Source organism: Alexandromys fortis, unplaced genomic scaffold (assembly GCF_014885135.2).
Source record: "Alexandromys fortis isolate MF-2015 unplaced genomic scaffold, M_Fortis_MF-2015_v1.1 scaffold_197, whole genome shotgun sequence".
NCBI lineage: Eukaryota > Metazoa > Chordata > Mammalia > Rodentia > Cricetidae > Alexandromys > Alexandromys fortis.
The window spans coordinates 962,269-984,282 of record NW_026068072.1 but is presented as its reverse complement, the minus strand read 5'-3'; the positions used below and the strand labels follow the sequence as shown (position 1 = coordinate 984,282).

General features: G+C 48.6%; 1 protein-coding gene across 1 annotated transcript in view; it reads right to left on the bottom strand.

The window, feature by feature from the left end:
- The window catches only part of Svop (SV2 related protein), a 66,414-nt gene that overhangs the window by 18,501 nt on the left and 25,899 nt on the right, over nucleotides 1-22,014 (bottom strand). Inside the window, exons 4-8 of the mRNA XM_050121129.1 lie at nucleotides 20,170-20,268; nucleotides 18,263-18,334; nucleotides 13,592-13,716; nucleotides 3,537-3,600; nucleotides 457-582 (exon numbers count right to left, since the gene is read on the bottom strand). Coding sequence (XP_049977086.1) covers nucleotides 457-582; nucleotides 3,537-3,600; nucleotides 13,592-13,716; nucleotides 18,263-18,334; nucleotides 20,170-20,268 — 486 coding nt within the window. The remainder of the gene's footprint in view (nucleotides 1-456; nucleotides 583-3,536; nucleotides 3,601-13,591; nucleotides 13,717-18,262; nucleotides 18,335-20,169; nucleotides 20,269-22,014) is intronic.

Genomic DNA, 22,014 nt, shown 5'->3' with positions numbered 1-22,014 from the left:
ATACAGCCATGTCTGAAAGCCAGACATATAATCCTCTATCATATGTCTGTTCCTATGTTTTGTTCAAGCCAGTATGAATTTTGTTTCTGTCACTTGAAGTTCAGAGTTCCAGTGGGTCCAATGGAGTCACTTTAAGCCTTAGTCTTACAGAGAACATCTCAAAAGAGTTCGCATGCAGGGAATCCACCCCAGGCCACCCCCCCCCATACTCATTGGTTTTTTGATACAGGGTTTCTCTGTGTAAAAGCCCTGGCTGTCTTGGAACTTGCTCCATAGACGAGACTGGCCTCATACACTGACAAAGATCTGTCTGCCTCTGCTTCCCTGGTAGCAAAGGCACCACCACCACGCCAAGCCCACAAATAATAATCTTGAGAGACAGAGCTTTGGTGTCTTCCACTCACTTCACTCTAAGGTTCCCCAGACCGGCAAGGAGATGGCTGTAAACATACGTACGAAGCACAGAACAGCGAAGAGGAGCAGCGGGGCGGCCGAGAGCATTAGCAGCCAGCGCCAGCCCAGGCTGGGCATCACGAACACCGCCAGGAGGACTTCGAACACCGTCCCGATGGCCCAGAAGACCTGGCATGGGAAAGTAAGAGTCAGTGGTGGGGTACAGTGAATAAGAGTGGAAAATCAGAGTGCCCCCCTTTTCTCTCAATGTGGCACATCCTGCTGTGGTCCCACCCACCGCGTAACACTTGAGTGGTGCTGGCCGGACTGCACAGCACAGTGGAGGACGCGGAAAGGACCCGTGTTCTGTGACACAGGTATGACGCTGGGCATCAAGGGACTGTAGTTCCGTCCTATTTCCAAGGTTTTCCTAGCCAGTGCGCAGCGCACTGATAGGGAACATGTCTGGCCTGTTCTGTGGCCATCAGGGCCATCTACCTCTGGAGCTCACTCTCTGAAAGAAACTGTCTCCGTGGTACTCGCCCCTGCTCCCTCCACTCTGCCCCTCCACCAGTCCCTGGGCATCTGTTTCTGTTTTTTACATTGTCGTTTTTTAAAAAATCTGTTTGAGCAGGATCTGGCTATGTAACCCAGGCTGTGCCTCAGACTCTCTACGTAGTCCACCCTGGCTTTAAACTCAAGATCTTTCCTTAACCTCCCGGGTGTCGGGATTATAGGCAATTTCAAGGATGTAGGTCCTGTCCTCATGATCTTGACTACTCCAGCCACCCATGTGGCAGAATCACGTAACATTCATCCTTGGCTCACCAATGTTGTAGCATATGCCACAATTTCCTCCCTTTTCAAGGCTTGATGCTATTCCATTGTGTGTGAATATACCACATCTTCCTCATGGAAACTTGAGGCTTCCGTCTCTCTGTGTGTGGTTATACAGATTGTCACTCTGGCTCTGTCCACTGGCATCTGCTTCCCTTGGTCCACAGGCTCCAGCATCCTTCTTGGGAATCCTCTCTCCCTTCTCCCCAAGTTGCTCAGCTCCCTACCTGTGGCTTCCCACTGTTTGCCGCTAATAGGGAGCCCAGGGAATGAGAGAAGAGCAGGGTGGAGACCAAGGTTGGCTTACTGTCCAGGTGCCTCCCCTGTAGGATGGTCACAGGCTGGCTCAGCTGAAGGTCTCTCCAGAGGATCCCTCATCCAACTGTTATGGCGGCTCACTGCTCCCTCTTGGTCTTTCAAGGGAGACTTTACTGCTGTTATTATTTTTAAGTCACAGTTATTTGCTAAGGGAGTGATGAATGGTTTTTGGAAATCAGTTCTCTCCTTATGTAACTTGGGTCCTGGGTTTTGAACTCACGTCCTCAGGCTTGGTAACAGGTGACATTTCACAGGCCCTGTTATTATGGTTATTATCTTAAGTACTAGAGATCAAAGCCTGAGGCCAGCGAGCGCTCTACCACCTGAGCTACAGCCCCAGCCCTCTTCCCACTTCTCCTTTGGGGGCGTGGTCTTAATAAATTGTCTAGGCAGACCTTGAAGTTATGATGCTTGCCTCAGTCTCCCCAGTAACTGGCATGATAAGCTTGATCCACTAGGCTCAGCAGGGACTTTCTAAGTCCTCTTCAGACTGATCTGTTCTTGTTCCTGGTTGGGCTGTCCAGCTGCAAGCACCACTAAGTCCCTAGAGCCTTCCTAAATCCCCCTTTTCTTAAAGGAGCCACAATCCATTTCTGTGGCTAAGCATCGTGAGGGAACCATTAAAATGTCTCACGACAGGTATGTTAAGGATGTGGACCAGTCAGGATGCTCATGCTACGAACTCAAAACATTTTTTTTGAGACAGGGTCTTGCTATGTGGTCCTGAGTGGCCTGGAACTTGCAGCAATCCTCCTGCCTCTGCTTACTGAATTTGGAGATCACAGGCATGAGCCCCCATTCTCAGCTTTAGTTGTGGATCTTGGGAAGCCCGAAAGAGAACTGAGTATGACCGGGGTTAGTTAGCCAGATTTCAAGATCAGCCGGCCTGCCAGGCAATTCTGTCATTGAAACAACTGGCGGGGATGGTGGTAAATGTCTGTAGCATTAACATGAGGGAGGCAGAGGCAGGAGGATTGCCCCAAATCCAAGGCCAGTCTGAGAACACATAGGGTTCCAGGCTACACAGTGAAAGTCTGTCTCAAAACAAGTACATCAACAGTTCAGTATTCACACAACTGATTACCCCGTCTGTGTCCAGCAGCTGAGAGTTGGCCAGTCTGATGGACCAGAGGCAGGATTGGGAGGTGTAACTCAGTGGGCACAGTGAGAGCGATGCTTGGTGTGATCACGTGACTGGGGAGTCAGCCCTGAAAGCGCTGGTACATAGCAAGCAAAATCAGAAGTCTTTCCACTATCCCTGCAAGGCAGGGTCTGACAGCTGTAGAGTGAGTTCAAGGCCAGCCTGAGCAATTTAGCAAGACTCTTGTCTCAAAATAAATAAAAAGGACAAAGAGAGTTGGGGGACGTAGCTCAAAAGTGGAGCACTTGCCTAACAGGTCCTATGTCAGCAGTGCTCAGCCTTTGGGAGGTGACCGCTTTGGGGGTTAAATGACCCTTTCACCGGGGTCACATACCAGATAATTGTGTTACAATTCGTAACAGTAGCAAAATTACAGTAGCAATGAAAATAATTTCATGGTTGGGGTCTCCACAACATGAGGAACTGAATTAAAGGGCCGCAGCTTTAGGAAGGTTGGAAACCACTGACCTAGATCAACCTCCAATTAAAAGGGAAGGAGGAAAAATATTTATACTCTATACCCGGGAACATATTTGTCTATTGCTAGTGTGTCTGTTATTTATTTATTTATTTATTTATTTATTTATTTATTTATTTATTGAGACAGGGTTTCTCTATGTAGCAGTCCTGGCTGTCCTGGAACTCACTCTGCAGACCCGGCTGGCCTCAAACTCACAGAGATTTACCTGCCTCTGCTTCCCCAGTGCTGGGATTAAGGGTGTGTGCCACTACCGCCTGGCTTGTTATGTTTTTCTTAAACTCCCCTTTGCAGTCTTGTGGCTCCATAAATTCCAGAACAGATTGCCAGTCAGTTAGTATTCCCTAGAGGCCATCACCCTCTCCTTACCTCTATCAGCAAAATGCACTTGGCTCTGGCTTTCATGGGAAGAAACTCAGCATACAGCGTCACCCTAGGCGAGCAAAGAGACAGGGGCTAAGAGAGTAGGAAGATGGCAGATTCTGAATTCCTCCAACAATGGTCTGTGGACTCCTAAGTCAGAACTTTCTGGGATGGTGGCTACAGTCAGAAACTGACAAGTTCTTACTGCGACTCCAGGCTGCCTTCCAACTCCCCATCTGCCTGCCTCCGTCTCCTGAGTACTGGGCTACCTGTGTGCACCTTGGCGTTCTGTAAGTGTGTGACTCTCTCCACCTTTGGAAGCAGATTCTCGAGCATGGGCCCCGGCTACTGCATTTTTAACCAACTTCTCGGAGGATCCTCAGATTCCATTGAGCTTCCTTTGAGGTTGGCTGTAGCTTCAGAGTCTGGGGAAAGTCTAGTTGTGGGTTTATGGGCAGCTGTGTTAATAGTTGCTATCCCCGGGTTTTATATGGCCTTTTGTCCTGGGGGACACCCTCAGCCTGGGCCCCTGATGTCTGTGTGTCCCTGGACAACCACAGGGAGAATGCCACATTGCCCCCAGCAGTTGCATTGAGGGTGCTCGAGGCCAGCCTGCTCCTCACGGGTGCACTAATCTTCACAGATGGGAGTTGATGTCTGACAGATTTCTCCACGCCCGGGTATCATTTTTACACTTGCAACTAGGACGTACTCCAGATTTGCCAGTGTCCTGTTCTCTGCAAAACCTCTACCCACCAGCTGAGCTACAGACCGTGGCTGCATTGGTGACAATTTGTGGCTTTAATTTGTCTTTCTTCTTGCATTTATTAATCACATCCTAATATAAGAAAGCTCTTTTGGAGATGGCAAGATGGGTCAGCCAATAAAAGGTGCCTGCTGCCAAGTCCAGTGTCCCGCGTTTGATCCCTATAACTCCATACGGTAGAAAGAGTGCTGACCCCTACAAGGGGTTCTCTGACCTTCACTGTGTACTAGATCACCTGGAATGTGTCCTGGCCCTGCATCACTTTACCTGAACGATGCTCTGTGGGTGCTCACAGCGCCAACTACTGGACATAAACCGCTACTGCTTCACTGTCACCATCTGCTCCTCATTCTCGTGAAAGGACGTTTGCAACTTTAGTTAGATTTTTGTTTATTTTTTTTTCTATTTTATAGCCCAAAAATCACTTGTAGTGATAAAAAAGAGCACTATTTAACTCCCTTTTAAAAAGTAGAATCCAAATGTTGGGACTGAAGATCGCTTACTGTTTAAGAGCTCGGAGGACTGGAATTGGATTCCCAGCACTCACGTGGTGGTGTAACCACCTGCAACTCCAGTTCTACGGGACCAGATGCCCTCTTCTGACCTCTGCAGGTATTTCACACACATGGTGCACATGTGCATGTGCGCGCACACGCACACATGCAGTCAAAATGTTATACATGTAAATCATTTTTTAATCCAGTTTTGCCCTTTTGATGCTGGAGATTGAGTTCCAGGCCATGTACAAGCAAGGCAAGGGCTCTACCAGTGGGCTATATCCTAAGCAACCAAATCAAACATTTTTAAAATTTGGCAAAGATTTTTTTTTATTTTGTGTGTGTGTGTGTGTGTGTGTGTGTGTGCCTTGCACATGTGCAGTGCCCTCACAGGCCAGAAGAGGGCACTGGATCCTTTGGAGCTAGGGTTGCAGTCATTATGTGCTATGGAACACAGGTGCTGTGAATTAAACCCATCTCCCCTCCGAGAGCAGTAAGCACTCTCAACTGCTGAACCATCTCTCTGCCCCAACAGAACTCTTACACTTCCCCATAGACATAAAGGGAGATCACTCAGTACCTTACTGAGACTTCTCTTACTGTCTTAAAAAGGACAAAAAACTGCCAGGAGGAATAGTCCTCTACTTCTGGCATCAACCTCCAAGAAGGGCAGGCCCTGTGAGCAGCATGCTCTTCTCAGTTGGTGTCAGGGCTGCACGGCTCAGCCAGCAGTTATAAGTTAGGTTTGATTCCCAGCATTGCTAGCTGCAAACTTGGGATGCAGGAGACTGTGGCTGTGGCTTCCTGTCTTAGATCCCAGGGGCTATGTCTGGGTAGAGCCAGATGGAACCTTCTAGGTTTATCAGGTCATCTACTCCACCCCTTGACTGAAAATGTAAGCCAGCCTCGCTGACACAGTAGAACCACCCAACTGCAGGACTTGAGTTAAGCAAATCCTTGTCCTGTAAGTGCTAGGTGATCCGTGACCAGCAATAGCTAATTCTCAGCTCACCTAATGAGCACACAACTTTGGCCAAGACTCCTGTGAGCTGGTTTTCTGATTAGTCAAATGGGGATAGGGTTGGGCTAAACGTGGGAAGACAGTAGCACAGCTGTCCTGTGATACTCAGGTGCGTCACCATCGGCAATGAATCCTCTGTACTATAGTTAGTTATGTCATGTGCATTGGCGTTTTGACTGTACTGTGTGAGGGTGTCAGGTCCCCTGGAACTGGATTTACAGACAGTTGTGAGCTGCCACATGGGTGCGGAGAAATGACCCCGGGTCCTTTGGAAGAGCAGTCAGTGCTCTTAACTGCTGAGCCATCTTCCAGCCCCTGGACTGTAGCTCCTTTTTTTTTTTTTTTTTTTTTTTTTTTTTTTTTTTTTTTTTTTTTTTTTTCGACACAGGTTTTCTCTGTAGCTTTGGTGCCTGTCCTGGAACTAGCTCTTGTAGACAGGCTGGCCTTCAACTCACAGAGATCCGCCTGCCTCTGCCTGTTGTGATTAAAGGTGTGCACCACCATTGCCCAGCTGAACTGTAGCTCTTATCGCCAGTGTAAATGTGTTTGGGGAGGGGAGGAATGAGAGGGACAGAGGCAGGGAAAAGGGCCCCTTACAAGTGGCTTGTCATCACATTGTTGTAATTTGGGTGTCTGTCACATATGCCTGGGCTTTCATATGTTGACACTTCCTCCTCAGTCTGCTAAACTTGATCCAGTTGTGCTGTCTGGGGGTGGAGACTCAAGGCTGGGGGAGGTGATCAGGGTTAGATAGCATCATTAGGGTCAGTCCCCAGATTGAATCCTGACCTTTTATGGAGGGTGACAGTCTTGCTAACCAGGAACTCACTAGGCAGCTCAGATTGATCTCAAACCCATGGTGACCCTCCTTGGTTTGCCCCGGAACTCTGGGATCACAGGAAAGAGCCACCATGTTCATGTTGGATCTTGGAGGTTTGGAAAGGAGACCTGGGAACATGTGTGTGCCTCCTGTCTCTTGTCACGTTATGCTTGAGCCAGGTCAGTGGCTGCCAGCAAGGTGGCTGGTCACCAGCAGATGCAGCCCCAGTCTTCGCCTGGACTATGAACTGAGATAAACCTTTCTTTATAACCTACCCCACTTGTGGCATTGTGTTCTCGTGATGGCACACAAGTTGTTACTATGACACCTGGCTGTTGATTTATTTTAAAATTATAAGCCAAGATGTCATTCTTGTGGTTTTCTGAGGAACTCTGGCTGGGCAAAGTTACTCTAAAGGAATGGAAACTTTTACTATTACCTGACTACCTAAAAATATTGTCACCTAAATGTTTCCCCACATAGCACTTAGGGAGTCATCTTTATAACTAGATGAGAGTGCTGGCTGATTACAACATAATTAGGCTTATGTAAATGACTACATCTGAAGTGCTAAGGGGCCCCGAGCCTTCCTAATGCTTCTGTGATCTTGCTTGTGGTTTTATCTGTCTTCTAAACAGATAACACAGCTGTTTAGATGTAGGAAATCTCAGGTCAGCCATGAACTAGCTGTGGGACCTGTGGCACATATGCCTCTCTCTCTCTCTCTCTCTCTCTCTCTCTCTCCCTCCCTCCCTCCCTCCCTCCCTCCCTTCCTTCTTCCTTCCTTCCTTCCTCCCTTCCTTCCTCTCTTTGGCATGTGTGTGTAGAGCTTCGGTGGCTTTGCTGAGCTCTTTGGTGGCACAAGATCATTATAAACTAGGAAGGCTTTGGCAGATCTCAGTGACTCAGACCATCACATAAAGAGTGTCTATAAATGAACGTACAACCTACAAGATATGTTTTTAAAACAGAGAAGATAAAACAGAGAAGAAGGTCTGTCTGGATTACTCGGAAAAAAATGTGGCAGGGTTGGTATTGAGCTGGAGTTCCTAAGAAGAAAATCGGCAGGAAATCAAATCGTGGGCTTCAGGAAAGCGTTAAAGCCGGAGCAGCAGTTCGTGAAAGACATTGGACAGAACAGTACAGGTGCAGACGATCAAGCATGACCCGGGTGGGTAATTATCACCCAGACTAAGAGAAAGGTTATACTGGAGTGGAGATGGCTACCCAGCCAGGAACTCTCCTAACAGCTGCCCGTGGTAACTGGAGAGGCAGTAGCTGCTGCCACAGCCACAGTGCCAGTCCAGGGCACTATGTCCTAGGAAGCCAGCAGGTGCGGCTGGGAGAGCATGGCCTTGTCCTCCCTTGTCCCTGGGTAGGTCTGAGCAAATTAAGTCAGGCGTGTAAGGAGGCTCCGTGGAAGAACTCCAGGATATGGAAATATAATGGCTCAGAGTGAACCACTGAGGGTTACGGTGAGCTAATCAAGTCAGTACCTCCGTGCACCCAACCTCGATCTGTAGAGGAAGCAACTGATACAGACGGATGGACCCTTCCCATGCCCTTCTAGACCATGAGTGTGTTTGACTTCGGTATCTTTGTAGATGTGAACTGAAATCACTGACACTCCTGAGCACGGATGACTACAGACTTTTAGGGTATTTCACTGGGGTTACCTTTGTTATGGGATGGTGGTTTGGGTTGCTGCCTCACCCTCCCTGCCTGTCCTTTGGAAAAGGCTGTGGTATAGGTGACAGGATGCTGACTTCTGAGTGTTGTCATTCAGATTTGGAAAACCATGGGAGACAGCCAGGTACCATGGTACTTCTGCCCGCCTTCAACCCTACTGGGGCTCGGTTAATTGAAACAAAATATAGTTGTTAAAATAATAACTACAAAGTTTAAGTCCAAAAGGTACCCTACATGGATGGAAAAGGACACTCCAAAATGTCATAAGGTTTTTGAATGACCACCTCAATGGCTGGGGTGTGCTACCTCCCTGTGGGTTGTTAGCCAGGGAAGCCCATGAGGCCCCACAAACCATTAAGTCTATTACTGCTGCTGGTTGTATTCCAGAACGAGCCGGTAAGACCCTCCTGCTGAAGACACTACAGGTAATGCTTTGACTGCGGGACATGGAGAAATTAAGCTGGGACTGAACTGGAAACTCCACCCACTGGCTGGCTTTCAAAAGTGACAGAAGGGGCCATGCAGGCTACTGGTGGAGAAATGTCGCCAACATTCCTGCTTGGCTAAGGATCCTGTGTGTTAAAGTACCATTATTCTAGGCAGGATGTTCCTTCCTATGCAATCGTGGCCGAACTATGGTGGGCAGAACCAACCGCCTTCCAGTTGCATTTGTTTGTTTGTTTTTTGTTTTTCAAGACAGTGTTTCCCAGCATCTATAGAGCCTGTCCTGGGACTCACTCTGTAGACCAGGCTGGCCTCGAACTCGCAGAGATCTGCTTGCCTCTGCCTCTTGAGTGCTGGGATAAAGGTGTGCACCACCATTGCCTGGCTTTCCAGTTGCATTTAAGGCCCATTCCACAAGAGAGAGTTCACATCTGATACTACAATTCAGGACAAAATCCCATGACTGGGGAAGGAAGGTCATAGGACCCAATGGGGAAGCAACTTCTATGGTTTTTCTGGATGGATGTGATGCACCTGTCATACTGCCTTCTAAACGTGTGCATTTACACACACACACACACACACACACACAGTTTGACACAACAGACCACAGTTGTTATCAGCCTCAACTCATACCACTGGTGAAGTTCCTGAGAACAAGTGGCTGTTACTGAGGCATGGCGGCCTCGGCATGGCGGCCTTGGTGTGGCGACTTCTTTCATAGGTGGACATCTGTAATCACCCCTTCAAGGCTCGGGAATCATTTGGGAAGAGGAATGAGAAAGAAGGTAAGAGCTGGCTGAAGGGGTGGAGTGTTGTGTAATGGTTTCCTTGGAGATTGAAACATTCTCTCCTTAAGCCTGAAGGAGAGCAACTCAAGCAGGTCAGGAAGTCCCTGAAACTGACCAGACTCCCTAGGCTCCTCCCTGCCACAGTGAGCAATCAAAGCTGAGAGTCCTTCCCAGAGGAGTGGAGCTGGACTGAGCTGCAAAGAAGACTCCAGAGGAGACCGGCTGCCTCGAAGAAGTTTAGACCAACGGAGGCACCAGGAAGGACCATGCTCCAAACTGATGCAGGCTGTGCAGTGTACTCCAGGGTCCTAGGTTTTATGAGCTGTACCCCGTACTGGAGTGGGCCTTGGTGATCCAGCTGTATAGGAGTCATTTCTGCTCCTGTAAGTAACCCCTCACCCTTAAGTAAGTAACCCCAATAAAACTCACTGGTTCACCCAGTTGGACTTGGGTGGTATCTGTACTTTGGTCAGTAGTGGGTCGCCTGTCTGGGTGTGTAGACATGTGTGCTCTGTCTTCCCAGGGAAAGTTTTGTCATTCAATGCCTGGTGCCCTTTTCCCCATCCCTGAGGACTCTGGGAATGACACTTCTCCCAGACTCTGGGAGCCCTTTTCATCATGTGGTCCTCTATTGTTTGTTTGGGGTATAATCTTCCTTTGTTCTAATTACTCTGCCGTGTAATTCCATATACTCATATGTTTCCAGAAGTTCCTCAAATTATCTGTTTTTAGAGCATCCTTTCCTGCTTATGAGCTCATTAGAGTCCTATCACCTTTATGTCATTTCCAGGGGATGTTTGTAAGCAGAAGTTTAGGGTGCAGCACGTCTCTTCTGCCATTCTAGCGTCCCTGAGCATCCCTGGGGAAGGAATTCACGTGAGCCAGGATAGTTGCTCCAGCCACCAGAGGGAGCCGCTGTGTGGACGGTGGCTCATGTGCAGGAATCTCTGGAGCCGAGCCACACTGGTTACTAGCGGCTGCCAGCCCAGATTGATGACCGTGTCTCTGTTACTGGTCTTTGCTTCGAGCGCCAGTGGTTTTTAATTCCTAACTAGTGTGCAATCATGGTGTTTCACTTCAGGAAAGCCTGCCGGAGGCCAGCTCTACAGAGCCCAGGAAGAAGCCATCTGGAAGGCCTCACTGACTTTCCACAAGGCAGGAGGCTAAACATGGGTGTTAGGTTCATGTGGTCAATCTCCCCTTCACACTACACTCCATCTGTCATTCACCCCCACACCACAACACTGTCTGTCATGTGACTTTCTCATCAGTGCTGTGGGAAACTGGATGCCAAGATCTGGCTTTATAGGAAAATGTTTGCTGGCTTGTTTGGAAACATGGTGTCAAGTATTCCAAGATGGCCTTGGAATTGTTACCTAACTAAAACTTTGATCTCCTGCCTTGAGCTCCCAGGTTCTCAGATTACAGGTATGAGAAAACACACTCGGTTTACGGTGCTGGGGATCCAGCCAAGGGCATGCTAGGCAAACCTGGGGATGATCGAGTCTCTCATATGAAGTGACAGGGCACTTGACAGAGCCTAGGATGACCCAGGAGGATAGTTCATAGGAAGGGAGTTCTCTCCCAGGCACTGTCCTGAGTACTTCATATGTGGTATCATGATGCTCTAGGGGACCCATCAAGAGGGCAGGTGCTGATAAAATTACCATGTAGGAAGGATCAGTGACATGTCTAAGACCAAAGAGCTGAGTCGGGATTCATACCCAGGTCCTCTGGTTTGCAGAGACTGTGATTCAGCCACACTGATTCAGGATGAACCTCCCCTTTCTAGAGATCAGGTCTCCAGATTGTCCCCAAAGAGGCCCATGGGTGTATATGTTACATGCTGTGCCTCCCTTGGCACTGACGCCTGAGCAATGGCGAGGCACCAGCTTGCACACGGAGCTCTTTAACAATGAAGCATGCACACATGCCTTTTAAACCAGCAGTCCTTAGGTGATGGCATTCCCATTAAAAAGAATAGATGGTTCTAGAAGTCAAGGCATTAAAGTGACTTCCAGAGTGATTTTTATTGCTATCATAGATTTTGTTGCTACGGGGTGAATTTGTGTGGACTTAGCCTCAGCATCTTCCCGCGGTCTTAGCTCTGAGAGAGAAAGCTTTCAGACCTGCACAGTTCAAGAATCCCAAAGATGGGCTGGAGAGATGACTCAGAGGTTAAGAGCATTGCCTGCTCTTCCAAAGGTCCTGAGTTCAATTCCCAGCAACCACATGGTGGCTCACAACCATGTGTAATGGGGTCTGGTGCCATCTTCTGGCCTTCAGGCATACACACAGACAGAATATTGTATACATTATAAATACATATAAAAAAATAATCCCAAAGATATTTTTTGTTGCTGTTGTTATTTGAGACTTTTTTTTTTTTTTTGAGATAGGATCTCATTCTTTAGCCCTGCCAAGTCTAGAACTTAATATAGACCAGGTTGGCTTCCAACTCAAACTCATAGAGCTCTCTCTGCCTCTGCCTCCTAAGTGCTGGCATGAAAGACGTGTGTCATCACATCTGAAGTCCCATAAGACTGTAAGCAACAGCTGCCACCTGGTAACTTTGGGTTCCAGATTTAAATGAGAAAGATGCAAACACAGAATCCACATTTGCCAGTGAGAGAAACTGACCCTAATAATTGGGAGCCAGTAAGGCCATCAGGGGGCGCCATGGATGTCTCTGAGTTCCCCCAGTGAAGCGCAAGAACAAGCACTACAGCCCTGGCCTGTAAAGGGTGTGGTGACCAGGGATGGGACCCCTGTGCTGTGAGGTCTGGTCACCCACCTGATGGACCAGCTACATCAACAATCACTCATGCTGAAGATGGGGCCTTTAGACCGGGTGGCAGAGGAGGAAGAGAATTGGCACCCGAGACCAGCAGCAGTAGCAGGGCCTGTGGCCCATCCCTCCAGTCCTTGGGAAAGTCTGCAGGAGAGGCTGGCCAAGTCCTGGAGGGACGGACCGTCCTATGATGGGCACACATCAGGGTGCATGGCCCTCTGAGGAGCCCAAGGGGCAGACTGCACTGGGTGTCACACTAAGCTGCTGGATTAGTTCAGGCACAACGCCTGAACCAGGGGCTTGTTCCCTCATTCCCTCTGCACCAGCCGGGAACATTGCCTGCAAGAGCTCACAGCTGGACCTGTACAGGCTTTGCTTTGGCCCAAGGGTTGTAGTGGGTTGTTTGGAATAAAGACTATCACCTTTTCTGAGTTTCAGTGTCCACCACTGAAAAATGGAGCTTGTGAGATCCATCGGCACACACACCCCTCCTAGCAGCCCCGATGTGGGGACGTTAAATGTACCATCAAAGTTGGGTCTGCTTTGTTCTGACTTTGCTGTTAGGACCTTTGGACGCTGTGCTGATGCTGCTGTCAGCTGAAGGATACTGATGCTAAGGCTGCCTTTCCCACGGTGGCTCCAGGTTCTAGAAACCCAACACAGCTGTCCCCTTATCTCCAGGGCTCTGGGACCTAAACCTGGGGCTGTTCATTCCCCTCCTACAAAATGACGTAATATTTGACGGACACACACCCCTGTATGCTCTAAATCTTTACTAGATGGCTGATAGCACATACCATAGTACAAACGTTAGCCTCGTGGCCAACGGTGTATATTCTCTAGCGACTAATGACAAGGGTGGGGTCCCAACACGTTCACTTCTTCCCTGAGTATTTTTTTTATTTTATTTATTTATTTATTTATTTTTTTTGGTTTTTCGAGACAGGGTTTCTCTGTGGTTTTGGAACCTGTCCTGGAACTAGCTCTTGTAGACCAGGCTGGTCTCGAACTCACAGAGATCNGAGACAGGGTTTCTCTGTGGTTTTGGAACCTGTCCTGGAACTAGCTCTTGTAGACCAGGCTGGTCTCGAACTCACAGAGATCCGCCTGCCTCTGCCTCCCAAGTGCTGGGATTAAAGGCATGCGCCACCACCGCCCGGCCCCCTGAGTATTTTTAAATCCATGGCGACTGAACCTATGCATACAGAGGTGTTTTTAGGCCAAAGCTGGGTATTTACTTACGACTGGGGCACACCTCCGATCCCAAAGCCCACCAGGCCTCGGAGCACCAGGATCCAACTATACACGGGTGCGAAAGCACTGAGGACGCCGTAGTACAGGGTCCAGAGCACACTGATCTTCAGCCCCTGTGGAGACGAGACAAGGAGTCACAGGAGCCGTGGGACCTCCAGGATCTGAACCCTCTTCTGGCCTCCATGGGTACAGCAGGCACATGACACACAGCCATACACACAGGTAAAACACCCATAGATATAAAATAAAAATACATAAAATCTCAAAAGATTTTCAGTTATCAATAGTTCCACTTTATAAGCAACCCACACAGGCAGGGGCACGCCGGGTGTCAGGCAACCTGGGCCACTCTGGCTGTGTGTGGAGTACCATCAGTGCCGGTTAGGGTCCAGAGGGTTAGCCATGAGGTAAACAGATGGCTGTGCATCTCACGCCATCTCCAACATTCTCACCGTAAACCCAGAAGAAGGCTTCTGATCCTTCCTAGACCGTCACTCTTCTCTATTTCAGGGGATGAGGGGACACAGAACGGATGCACTTGGACCAGAGCTAACAGTGATCCTTCCACAGATTGAAGACTCACAGACCGTGAGCCCAACAAACCTTTTATCTCTAAACGCTGGTTTGTCTTGGGTGCTTGTTTTATAGCAGACGATAGCCGGCTAACAGTGTGATTAATATTGATTATGAGTTTTAAGTAAAGGGGACATGATGTTCACTGGGGTTGAGAATCAGACAGGGACAGCATGACAAATATGGTACAAATTTTAGAAAGTGTTAATTACCCTTAGAGATGGAGAAACAAATTCAAGATAAATGTTATTTAAGGGATGCTGGCCGGATACTGAGAGACAGCATTCACTTGCTAATTTAGCCACTGACTTATCAATGTGCACATATGTTGAACACTTGCTATGTGCCTAGCATAACAATGCTGATATATCCATAATTTATGCATCTTTTTCTTCAATATGCATATGTCAAGTAGCTGCTGTGTACTTGGCCACAGGACTGCTGAAACATACCATCTACCCATCCAACCACATGGCATGTATGTACTGAGTTTCTGCTGCTTGCTTGGCACTGAACGGCAGGAACAAACCGGACAGTTGAGTCTCTTGGTGCGGGAGAATTGTCTGTATTCTGTCAATCATGTTATAAATAAATGCTGATTGACCAGGCAGGAAGTATAGGCGAGAAAACCAGACAGGAAGTAGAAATGATGTAATGAGAAGAGGAGAATTCTGGGAAGGAGGAAGCTGATTCCTCCCACTCCTGCCTAGACCACCGAAGCAGCAGGATGTGATCTGCCCCACTGAAAAAAGGTACTGAGCCACATGATCAGAAAAATGGGCTAATCAAGATGTGAGAGTTAGCCAATGAGAGGCTATGGCTTATAATGGGCCAATCAGCTTATAATTTATGGAGACCTATGTGTGATTTTCTTTGGGGCTAAACAGTTGTGGGGTACTGGGCAGGACAGAAGCCCCCCTTCATGATACAGTCTCTGACTTCATAGGACTCTTGTCTGCATTTTAAAAACTGTTCTCGCACAATTGTGTGGGTTCATTGTAGAACCCCTGTGGGAAGGAGGTTTCTCATCTCTGTTTTATGAATTGTTGCGGCAGAGTGGGAGAGTGATTCGTGCAAAATCAGCACATATCAGGGCCACACCCACAGCCAGAGCTTCCAATGCCTGAGAGTTGAGCTTCGAAGAAGCCACTTCCTTCCTCCAGGGCCTTTGGTAGCTTCCACCAATCTCCAGCAAACTGAACTCTTCAGGCAGGTGAGCCCTGGCAGGGACAGCTGGGGACTGAGCCAATGAGTGGACTGCCCTCACTTCATGGGTTTCTACTGAGTTATGACGAAAAGTCACGATGAGAGATGGTGAGTCCCAGTCACTAGGTAACACAGGTTTCCAAAAAAGCTATAAGCCCCTTTTTTTTGTTGTTTTTATGCTTTAAAATGTATCTTTTTAGAATAGAGGCAACTCATTGAAAACCCCATAAAACCCTGTGAAGGATGAATAAACTGTGGGGTTGGGGTGTAGCTCAGGGCTAGGAGACACGATTAACACGCTGCAGGGCCTGGGGTCAACCCCCAGCACTAAAATCTAGAACACACTGGACGTGTCTGTCTCTGGGTTACCAGTTTGCAACCTGTAACCCAGAAAGCCTGGGATGCATTCTTGGTTCTCTCTGACCGGGTGACCTGATTACACCACCCACACTCTGAACTGTAGTAATTACAACTAGAACATTCTAACACGCATTGGCAAACACTTATGCATATTACACATACTTCATTTTGTTTTTTGAGATAGTCTCGTGTAGCCCAAGCTAGTCTTGTACTCACTGTGTACCAGGGTGACCTTAAACTGCTGAATCGTCCATTCCCTCCCTAGCGCTGGGGTTAGAGGCGTGTGCCACCCACACCCAGTTTTATTTGGTACTGAGAGGGAGCATGGCTTTGTGTGTACTGGGCAAGCACTCACCCATTGGACTGCACCCCAGTCCTACATATATTTTCTGGCTGGGCCCCTCCCCCTTTGTTCTTTTTGTCACCTTTGTTTGCATGCAGGGAAACTGAGGCTCAGAGAGGTGAAGCAACTTGCCTTTCTCCATGGGAGTGGAAGAATGGATGGTGGGAGTGAGGATATAACTTCCTTGTCCTCACCTTTCTATGGTTGACATAAGCCCCCAGGCATTAGGAAATTCCATCTGAACTAAAGTACCTCACTGAGCCCCAATGCAGACACTCAGATGGACATGAAAACCTATCACTTGGACCAAGACAGTAAGAAGCCCTTCTGTGTTTGACGCTTCTGGCAGGTGACCTGTTGCGCCCAAGCCCTTGGAGGATCTCGGGGGAGGCTTCCTAATTACAGCCGGCTCCTTGCTTCCTGAATTTGCACAGAAACTCCATCATGGGAGGAGAAGCCATTGGAGGACACTTCTCCTTTCTCTCCGGCAGCCTGTTGGGTGTGAAACTTAGCTAGCCTAGGAGCAGAGCCAGCAGAACACGTTATGGGCAGCACTTCATGCAGCCTCGTTTCTTTGGGACTGATCTCTTTGGGGAGAACTCAGGTCTGTAAGCAGCTGAGGCCATGGTGAAGAACCTGGACTCTAGAGGAAGGTGCCAGTGTGTGGATGCTGCCTACTATGAATGGGGACAAGCTTGACATACAGCAAGAGTAGTAATAGACATTTATGAAATGATTTATCTCTGCCAAGACCTCGCGTGCAAGGCTTTGGCGTGTCCGAGCCATACCACGTAGGCATGAGGACACAAGGCTCAGGAGTTTGTCTGGGAAGTAGCTGTGACCTGACCCCAAGCAGCCTGGCTCAGGCCCATGCTTTCCACAGAGAGATGGTCCCTTGTTGTTTGCTAGAATGAACCAACCACATGGATATTGGATAAAGCCTTATGGTCCCAGGTGATGGGATTAACTCTGCAAGTGACAGCAGTGTCGGAGGCAGGCACTTTCTCTCTGGACCAGGTCCCTCAGTGCCACCCACCTGGGGGCTGGATGGGACTCCTGGCGTCTACCTATGAGATGCCATTGTCACCTCTTCCCTTAGTTGTCACAACCCAGTCTGCCCACACATCATCAAATATTCCCCTCCCCTGTATTGAGAAGCAGTGTCCTGAAAAGTGCAAAACTGGGGTTATAATTTATAAGATTTAGTAACATCATTATTGAAAATCCACTTACGAGTTTTTAAGATCCAAACTCTTGGGTCAGTGAGATGGCCCAGTGGGTAAAAACTTTCCAAAATCAATCCTAACCACAAGGGTTCCCTCCTTGCCGCCCACATGGTGGAAGGAGAGAACGGACTCCCCATAGTTATCTTCTGACCTCTACACATGTGCTGTGGAACAGGAGGCTGTATACACACACACACACACACACACACACACAAATAAATAAATGTAAAAAATAAAAGAAAGGATGGGGAGCATACCCCACGCCAGCTGTGTAGAGCTCCTTGGGCCCAAGTTGACAGATGGGAGGGGACTAACTTTGCCTACAGAGAATGTCAGTGACCCAAGAGCAGTCTAATAAAGTGAGAGGAATACCCGATAAAGGGAATCTCTCATCAAAGCCTTGGAGGAACTGAGAGCTGTGGCAGGAGCCGGGTGGGATTCCAGCCACTTTCCCCTCCTTCCTGTTTATAAAGCCGTTTTATATCATTAAAGCAGACCAGACATGAGCGGTCCAGCACAAATGGTGTTTTGTTTCACTTGAGACAGGGTCTCTCTAGCCCAGACTGACCTCAGATTCCTCAAAATCCTCCTGCCTGGGCCTTCTGAATGCTGGGATATTCACTGCCATGGCCGCAACAAACATTTAAACCAGGCAGTAATCCCCGTCAGAACAGTGGATATGGAAGGCAGGCCAGGGAAGGCTCCTGCCTGGCAGACTGAGACAGGATGCATTCTTCTAGGACAAAAGAGCTGACGTCATCTACCATCCTTCACCCATCGTGGTGTAGGGACACATGTTGGCACAGAACATCCCCTGGCCTCTCAGATGTGCCTTCTGCACCCACGATACTGCAGTCACATCCCACCCCTGCTAACGCGTCAGGCTGTATTGTGCTGCCCCATGATGTCTGGACTGCCACAGAGGGTGAGCATTTAGGGGAGGGGCCTTACTGTTTTCCTGCCGTACTGATCTGAGATGTTTCCCCAGAGCGTGGAACTGGACATCATGCCGATGAACACCACCTATGGGCAGACAGACAGTTTCTATTAGCAGCACGGAGTGAAAGGAAACAGCAATTAGTCTCTCTCTCTCTCTCTCTCTCTCTCTCTCTCTCTCTCTCTCTCTCTCTCTCTCTCACACACACACACACACACAATCACACACACAGCACTGCAGAGCAGATAAACCTGTTGCTGAGACAGCTCCTTTTTCGTTTTGGGACAGGGTCTGTCTGTGTAGTTCAGGCTGCCTTCAAATTCTCAATCCTCCTGTCTCAGCCTCCTGAGAGCTAGGATTAAAGGTGGGTACCACCACCCTTAAGCAGGTCTCCCAACAATCACACTCCACCCCTGCTAAAGCTTTAACCACAAAAATGACTCCCACTGGGCTGTGACCTCACTGCTCAGATTAGTCATGTTTTACCTTACATAGCACCCCAAACAATCAGATAAAATCGCCATAATGATCAAACTCATAAAGCTCAAACCTGGGGTCCATCACTAATTAGCCACAGCTTGGCCACAGCCGAGCTGTGTGACTGGAGTGAGCAGCTTAATCTATCTGCCTCTCTTCCCTTCATGACAGTCAAAGGGCACAACGGAAGATGTGCTGTGGTCATTAGTGTTCACTGCCAACTTGACAGGGTCTAGTGTTACCTAGGAGACAAGCCCGTGTGCATGACTGAGAAGGGGGGGTCTTAACGGGGCAGATGGAGGTGGGAAGCCATTCTAATCACAGATAGCCCTATCCCATGAGCCAGACTGAATAAAAAGGAGAGAGATATGGGTACCAGGAATCATCTGTTTCCTGACTGGGGATGCCATGCGACCAGCTCCCCACACTCCTCCTTCATGCCTTGCCCACCGGACACACTGTATCTCCTCAGACCACCTGCCAAGTCAACCCGGCTCTCTTAAGTTGTTCCTTGTCAGGGTTACAGTCAGCAGTGAGACTAGTAGCTAACACAGGTGTACACTGTATCCAACATGGCTCCGCCCTTTGGACATAAAGCTTTCAGAAACATTGCGATCATGGTTGCTGTTCTCTCCCCTGGCCTTTATCCCTTCCTCTGAATTCCCAGAGCAAAAAATTGGAGGATTCGGCCTCAGTTACCTTCAGAGATTCTCTCCAGAGAGCACAGCACTTACTGGAGTCGACTGCCTGTCAAGGGCAGTGTTTCTAACCCTCACGTTACCCTCCTGGAAAGCAGGGTACAGCGGGGATGTGAGGCTCCTACGGTATACATGCACATTGTGGTGGGTTCCAGATTGTTTGAGGTTCCCAAGGAGCTAAAGCTCTGGAGGGGTAGAGCTGGTTGCTAACTTGCTGGGACCGGTCACAGGGGTAGGGCATTGGGTGGGAGGAGCTAAGAGGAGCCGATATCAGCGTTTCCATCCAGGGCTAGTGTGCTGGCTAGTTTTATATCACCTTGACATAAGCTACAGTCATTCCAGAAGAGAGAAACTCAGTTGAGGAAATTCCTCCACCAATTGGCCTGTGGGCAAGCCTGTGGTATATTCCCTTGATTGACGTTTAATGTCCTGATTAAGGTCATGGTTCGCTGTGGATGATCACTGCCAGGTGATCCAGGTGCTATAAAAGGTAAAACCCAGCAGTGAGGAGCAAGACAGTAGGCTGTCGTTCTCCACAGCGTCTACTTCAGCTCCTGCCTCCAGGCTCCACCTTGAGTCCCTGCACTGACTTCCCCCAGCAATGCACTCTGCAGTGGGACTATACGCAGAATGAACCCTTTCCTCTCTAGGACAGCTTGGCTCTTCTCTGCTGAGCCCTGGCAGCAGGAGATGGGCAGCGCTCCCACAGGACACCAGGGGAATCTGTGAACTGCTGGGCTGCCTACCGAAGTCAGCAGTGCCACCTGCCAGCTGGGGAGTCGCCACTCACAGTGCAGCTGAGGTGCCAGGATGCTCAGGATCATCATCTCCATGGCGTCAGCCATCTGTGGGAAGAAGGGAAACCCTGAGGCCAAAGTGTGAGCTGCCCTGCTGGCATCTGGCCAGACATCCATGGGAAAGCCTCTGGGACGGAACCAATGAGCGGCTACATGGGGACTCAGGCGACACCTGACATGCTTGTTGGGTTTCCTCACAGTGTCTGCTTGCTTTAAAAATTTATTTTTAAGCCTCATATTTATTTCTTTTGTACAAATGGGTGTTTTGCCTTCACGTAGGTCTGTGCATTAGGTGCATGCAGTGCCCTTAAACGCCAGAAGAGGGCGGTGGATCCCCCAGAGTTATAGGAAATTGTGACCCACCATGTGGGCACTAGGAATTGTGGGAACTGAACCTGGGTACTCCAGATGAGCAACCAGTGCTTTTAACCACTGAGCCATTTCTCCAGTCATTTTTTAAATTTACATTTGTGTGTGTGTGTGTGTGTGTGTGTGTGTGTGTGTGTGCCATCTCACTGGCCCCTGTAGTGGTTTTTGTTTGTTTGTGAGACAGGGCCTCATTATGTAGTCCAGACTGGTCCAAACCAGCAATCTTCCTGCCTTCATCTCCTGCATGCTGGGATTACTTACACTTAGCACCATGGACAGCATCATTTCCCCCTATTTTTAAAAACACAGGTTCTTGGGTCAATGAGACAGCTGTAGCATGAATAATGAAAACCCAGAGACAGATATTGGCGTTCAACCTGAAGATCAGAAAAGCAAAGCAGCTAGCCACTGACTCTTACCTCCACCTCAGACAGAAAATGGACGAGATCCTGTTTCCATGAGTCCTGAAGACTCCACACTCCACACTCCGCTCAGTTCTTGGCTCCTCCCCCTTACATTCCTCTCTTCACCCAGCTTATCACTAGGGTCTCCACCTCCCTAGTGCTGGGATTAAAGGTGTGTGATCGCAAGTGTTGGGATCACCTCTGTGTGAGCTCTGTTTCTCTTTTAGACAGATTCAATATCTTGTAGCCAGGGTGGCCTTGAACTCACAGAGATGCATCTGCCTCTGTCTCCCAAGTCCTGGGATTAAAGGTGTGAGCCACCACTGCCTGGCCTGTATGGCTGCTTTGCTCTCTGATCTTCAGGCAAGCTTTATTTATTAAAACATAGATAATATACCACTATAGACTGATTAATAATAACAAACACTTGCTGCCAAGCCTGAGGCCATGAATTTGGTCCCCAGGATCCACATGGTGAAAGGAACAAACCAACTCCTGTCCCTGCCAGTTGTCCTCTGACCACCACATACATGTTCACCATGGCACACACACATGCGTGTGTGCATGCACACACACACACATACACACACGTGATAAAAAACACAGGTGCTCCCCAGATGAAGTGAGAAAGTGCCACGTGCCTAAAAGCTAAGCACACATTTTCACAAAGATAGAAAGACAGTCTGGTCTTTTTTCCTTCGGTGCAGTTTACTCCTTTGTCTTTTGCTGGTCGGTCATGTGTTCATGAAGAATTCTCTGCATATTTAATGAACACAGTGTTTGAATATATTAGCATATATTAAGAAGCCCCAGTTACTAAATGTCTTGATACTACTTTATGACTAGACAGAATATTGGAAAATTTAAAACAGACCAACAAACAAGTAACAGGGGTGTGGAGCACAGTAAGGGCAGACCCACACACAGGCCAGGGGAGTGTGGGGCACAGTAAAGGTAGATCCACACACAGGCCACAGGAATGTGGGGGGCAGCAGAGAAACTGGTGGTCCATTTTGAAACA